The sequence below is a fragment of the Lepisosteus platostomus genome, chromosome 13 (assembly GCF_059453375.1).
Source record: "Lepisosteus platostomus isolate fLepPlt1 chromosome 13, fLepPlt1.hap1, whole genome shotgun sequence".
Classification (NCBI taxonomy): domain Eukaryota; kingdom Metazoa; phylum Chordata; class Actinopteri; order Semionotiformes; family Lepisosteidae; genus Lepisosteus; species Lepisosteus platostomus.
In genome coordinates, this window is record NC_142623.1 from 23,021,519 (window position 1) to 23,026,563 (window position 5,045).

The 5,045-nt window shown below is 52.7% G+C and overlaps 1 protein-coding gene across 1 annotated transcript; it reads left to right on the top strand.

Moving 5' to 3' along the window:
* Positions 1-551: 551 nt before the first annotated feature.
* Positions 552-4,357, top strand: LOC148650219 (uncharacterized). Its single transcript, XM_088604922.1, has 3 exons — positions 552-803; positions 2,160-3,317; positions 4,334-4,357. The coding sequence occupies exons 1-3, from the start codon at positions 552-554 to the stop codon at positions 4,355-4,357; spliced, it is 1,434 nt and encodes a 477-aa protein (XP_088461048.1).
* Positions 4,358-5,045: the final 688 nt, after the last annotated feature.

Here is a 5,045-nt window from a genome sequence, read left to right on the forward strand (position 1 = left end):
TAGATTTAGTAGCTAAAGTAGCGAACCAGCTTAACACAGGAGGGTCCGTGAACGCAGTTCAGGTCCTATCGAGTTTCGCCTTAAATCTAGCTAAACAGCTGGAACTGTCTTTGTCAGAGCTGACAAAGTTTCAAAAGCTTCAGGGAAAGCTAGAAAGATATAAGGCGGAGCGAGTTGAGTTGTTGGATATAATCAGAGAAAAGAGAGTGAAAAATGAGGAAAGTGAAGACAGACTCAGGGAAGTTTTAGGTAAATTAGATGACCTGTCTGCTAGAGAAACTGCGGCTGAGGTAGCTAGGAGAGACCTGGAAGTGAGCTTGAAAGAAAAAGAAAAAGAAATTGAGAGTTTAAATGAGCTCAGCCAGGAAAGGCAAAAGGAGTTAGATGCTGCCGTCCTGGAAGCAAAACAGGCTAGATCCCACTTGCATGCCAGCCCACCTAGCAGCCCGGAGCGCTCACCCAGCGCGCCGGGAGGAGGTTTCTCCCGGCCAGGGTCTGTGGTCGGATCGGCATGGGGGAGATCGCCGAGTCCTGCGCGAGGCGCAAGGGCGATGCAATTCAGGCAGAGACCCCCTGCTCGCGGAGAAACCGTAAAAATTAACCTCCACTCCCTGAGGCAGTTGGCCAAAGATGTAGAAAGGTTTGACCCGTCAGTGTCAGGGAACAATGTGGAAACCTACATCGATGAGCTGAGACATACTTTGCAGTTTATGCCCGGAGCGTCCGAACAGGAAAAGGCTTTGTTAGTAAGGAAAACTACTAGCCGAGCGGTACACGAGTGGATGTCCAGACAAGGACCGGAGGTCTGTAATAGCTTTGAGGAGCTGTGTCAGGCAATGATCGGAGAATTTTCGGCTTTTATCGATCCCATAGCCGCTGTGGCCGCTGCGCACCATATTAAGCACGAAAAAGCTGAAGCCCCTCGCGACTATTATGAGAGGCTTAGGCGCACTTATTTTGCAGGGCGGAATGAAGAGGGTTGCGAAGAAAACGTGAATTTCAAAGGTTTATTCATTGCTAATCTGCATCCCTCAGTCAGGAAAATGATTGTGATGCACACAGATGCAAAAGCGATGAAAATGGCTGACATTAGAAGGTTGGCTCAAAAAGCCTGGGGAGCTGAAGTCTCTGCTTCCTCAGAGCGAAAACCTGCTAAAACGGCCGTGTTCGCCACTAAAGCCAGCAGGGTTGACGACTCGCCTCAGCTCGAGGGAGCTGAGGTTCCTGAGCCCTATAAGCCCCGGCGCAAAATAGGCAGGCAAGACCGCACTAAGCGTCAGAGCCGCCGTGAGCGCTACGGGGAAGGCAAGGGCTCAGGCAGAGCCTATCATAAGGCTGGACAAAGGGAGTCGACTGCAGCCCGCCTGGCCCGGCTTGAACAAGCCCTGCTTGAGAGACCAGGACAGGGTAAACCTTCCGCACCGAATGCCGGAAGCGTGAATGAGCTTAGGAGGACCACGCCCCTTCTCACTGGAGGAGGCGGGGATCCACCCCAAACCCCTCCCTCAGTCTATCTGATTGGGTGGGAGGGTTCCTGCCTGAAAGAAGGCTGTGACTCTGAATTGGGCGCTGACCCCGCCCCTGAAGTCAAAGGAAAGGCAGGCTTCCAACAATTCTTAGGGAATCTCAGCCAGAAAGGCAAAGCAAGGCGTATTTATATCAAGGTTTCTCTTGAAAGCGTCTTAGATAGAGAAGCACTGATTGACACTGGGGCTGAAATTAGTTTGATGTCAGCCGATCTACTCAGCGAGCTCAAACGAGTAGCGAAAGGAAAAGGCATCAGACTTAAGGTAGAACCGTGTAAGATAGAGATTTCCAGCTATACCCAGGATCATGCCAGGATCACACACCGAGTGTGGGTGGCACTTAGGTTCGGGCCAATGAATGTGGTGCATCCTGTTTACATCTCTAGGTTTAAAACAGAGCCACTACTCATTGGCCAAGACCTGCTTGACAGGCTGGAGCCTCTGGTGGACTGCCAGCGTGGAAAATTGTGGGCTCAGGTCAAAAACCCTAAGCCTGTCGTACAGCAAAAAGGGGGGTTCAGTGGTTATGCTGTGACCACACAGTGCCCACTGAACACTATAGCTGAGTTGGAGGTTCCACCTGGTTCCTCTGGACGAGAAATAAATGTCTCTTCTTGCTTTCCAAAACTACAGGGAAGTCCTGCCCAGGCCAGCACTCCCACGGTCTCCCAACTACAGGAGCAGTGCTCCGAGCAGCTGCTTGACCCGCCAGGTAAAGCACACCCCTTTTTCATCCCTGAAGAAGAGTGGATCTCCCTGTCCGGTAATGAATGGGAGTCCTTTCTGTGCGCCCTGGTACCTCAGGGGGACCAGGACTACCACCCCATGGTGGTGGGAGGGGTCCAGGTTGCAGAAGTGCAGGTTGATGATGTAATTCTCAGCCTCAGCTCTGAGAAGTCCATAATCAGTGAAGGTCTGTTCAAGGACCTGTCGCGAAGCCGTCAGGTGACCCTGGTGACGCAGTCACAGGTTCTGTGGTGGGCACCCCCACCTCATAGGTCCATTTGGAGCAAAGGAAGTTGTGTAGCTTCCATCTCCATCGGAAAAAGGAAGTTTGCTCACTACTTCCAGGTAGCACCTCAGCTGACCAATTCGGTCTGTATTGGTGCAGACCTCTTGGTTCGACTGGGCGCCCAGCTGGACACAGTAAACAGTGTGCTGTGGACACGGGTGAACCCAGATGCCCACTCTCTAAGCGGCGACCCCGAGAACATTCGGTCAGGTCAGACGATTCCTCAGGCCTGCCAGGTTGTAAATGAATCGGACCTGATCGTTCCTGCATCAACCGCAGGGTTTCCGGTACGCCTTGTCCTGAAGAAGGGACAGAGAATGGATGCTGAGATGGTTTTCTTCCAACCATCAGCTCAGTTTATCAGACTGAACCTAGCAGTCTGTGGTACCCCCAGACTGGAACGGAATGGCCGAGCCACCTGCCTGTTGGTGCAGAACATAGCAAAACAAGATGTCAAAATCCCTGCTCGCACTGACATGGGACTGGTAATTGACAATGGTTTCTATGATTTCGAACTGGCCATCCCAGTACTGGGGCAGCTCCCTGGTCCCTTGGCCAGGGAGGGGGGAAACGAGCAGGTGTACTACACCTACCCCCGGCGGATGATCGCAATTATGCCAATAGAGGGATTCTGCAACCAGGAGGTGTGCAGAGTGGACCTTAGCGATAAGGATGAGATGGTTGTGTACACAGTACACGCAGGTGTTCCGACGGACCACTCAGCTAAGAGTGCGACCCGGGATACCGCCATGCCGTCAAAAGCGAGGTTCCTAGAGCAGGTACAGGAACAGGTTGGTAAGGCAGATGCCCTGGAAACGGAAAGCCAGCGTCAGCAGCTGCGTCAGATCTTCCAGGATTTCCAGGAAGTGTTTGCACGGGATGCCTATGACTGCGGGGTGACGGATTTGCATACAGTGCGCATTCCCACAGCCCCTGGCGCCCGCCCAACCTATGTCAGGCAGTATCGCATTCCCCTCACGGCATACGAGTCCATAAAGCAGACGTTGGATGCTCTACTAGAGCGTCAGATCATAAGGGAGTGCAACTCCACTTATAACTCCCCACTGTGGCCGGTGCTGAAACCCAATGGTAAGTGGCGTCTGACCATTGACTACCGGCAGCTGAATAAACAGGTTCCTTTGTCACGATGGCCAATGATCTACCTAGATCAGGAGTTAGCCAAGGTGACAACAGCGAAATATTTCACCACAGTGGATGTGGCCAATGGGTTCTGGACCCTTAAGGTAGAACCGACAGACCAGTACAAACTGGCCTCTTCCTTCGGAAACAGGCAGTTCACCTGGAATCGATGCCCCTTTGGGTATTCCAACTCCCCAGCGGAGTTCAACATATTTCTGCACAAAGCCATGAGTGATGCAGCCGCCAGGGGCAACCTGGTCTATGTGGACGATATTCTGATGCGGAGTCAGACCTGGGAAGAACACATGGCCGAGATCAGGCATGTGTTGACCCAGCTCTCCCGTGCAGGGGCCAAACTGTCTCTGGCTAAGGGACAGTGGTGTAGGACCCAAGTGGAGTACGTGGGACTGTTGGTTGGAGCCCAAGGCATACAGCCACAGTCCAGCAGAGTCCAAGCTATCCAGAATATGAAGTCGCCCACTAACCTGTCTGAACTGCGCAGCTTTCTGGGAGTATGTAATTATTCCCGGCAGTTCATTGAGGATTACGCTGAAATAGCAAGGCCCCTCCACAAGCTGTTGCAGAAAGACGTGCCCTTTGAGTGGGGACCTTCCCCAGAACAGGCTGTGATGGAGCTGAAGCGCAAACTCGGTAGTGCACCATGCTTGGCCTACCCTGACAAAAATAAGGTCTTCTACCTTGAAGCAGGGTTCTCAGAGCACTGCCTTGGGGCTGCTCTGAGTCAGGAATATGACCAAGAGCGAAGGGTGGTGGCGTATGCCAGTCGAGCCCTGACCCCAGTGGAGCAAAAGTTCTTGGACTGCGAGAAGGCCCTGTTGTCTACGGTCTGGTCGGTAGAACACTTCCGTAGTTATGTAGGGGGACAAAAGATCATCATCGAAACCTGCCACCAACCTGTGACATTCCTGCATAGCCAGAGACTGAAAGCAGGCAGGGTGTCAAATAGCAGGATTGTGGCATGGATGATGGCCCTACAAGGCTATGAGATAGAGGTACGTTATGCACAGAGCAAGAAAATGTACCTGGGACAGGGCCTGGCTTTGGGCCAAGTGTGTCACGGCTGTGACACTGACATGGAAGCTCCAGAAATGATTCCCGCTGCTGAGCTACCGAACAATCATCGGTACTACGATGAGAACGTGGGCCAGGGCTTACCCATGGCCTATGTTGACGGTTGCTCTTTTCGCCACGAACAGCAGGTGCTAGCAGGGGTAGGTGTAGTCTGGCAAGACAATACTCCCTGTGGGCCGACCCGCTATAAGCTAGGACCAAAGACTAGTCAGTATGCGGAAGTAGCTGGGGTGCTGATCACCCTCCAGCAGGCCCTGACAAATGGCTTTAAACAA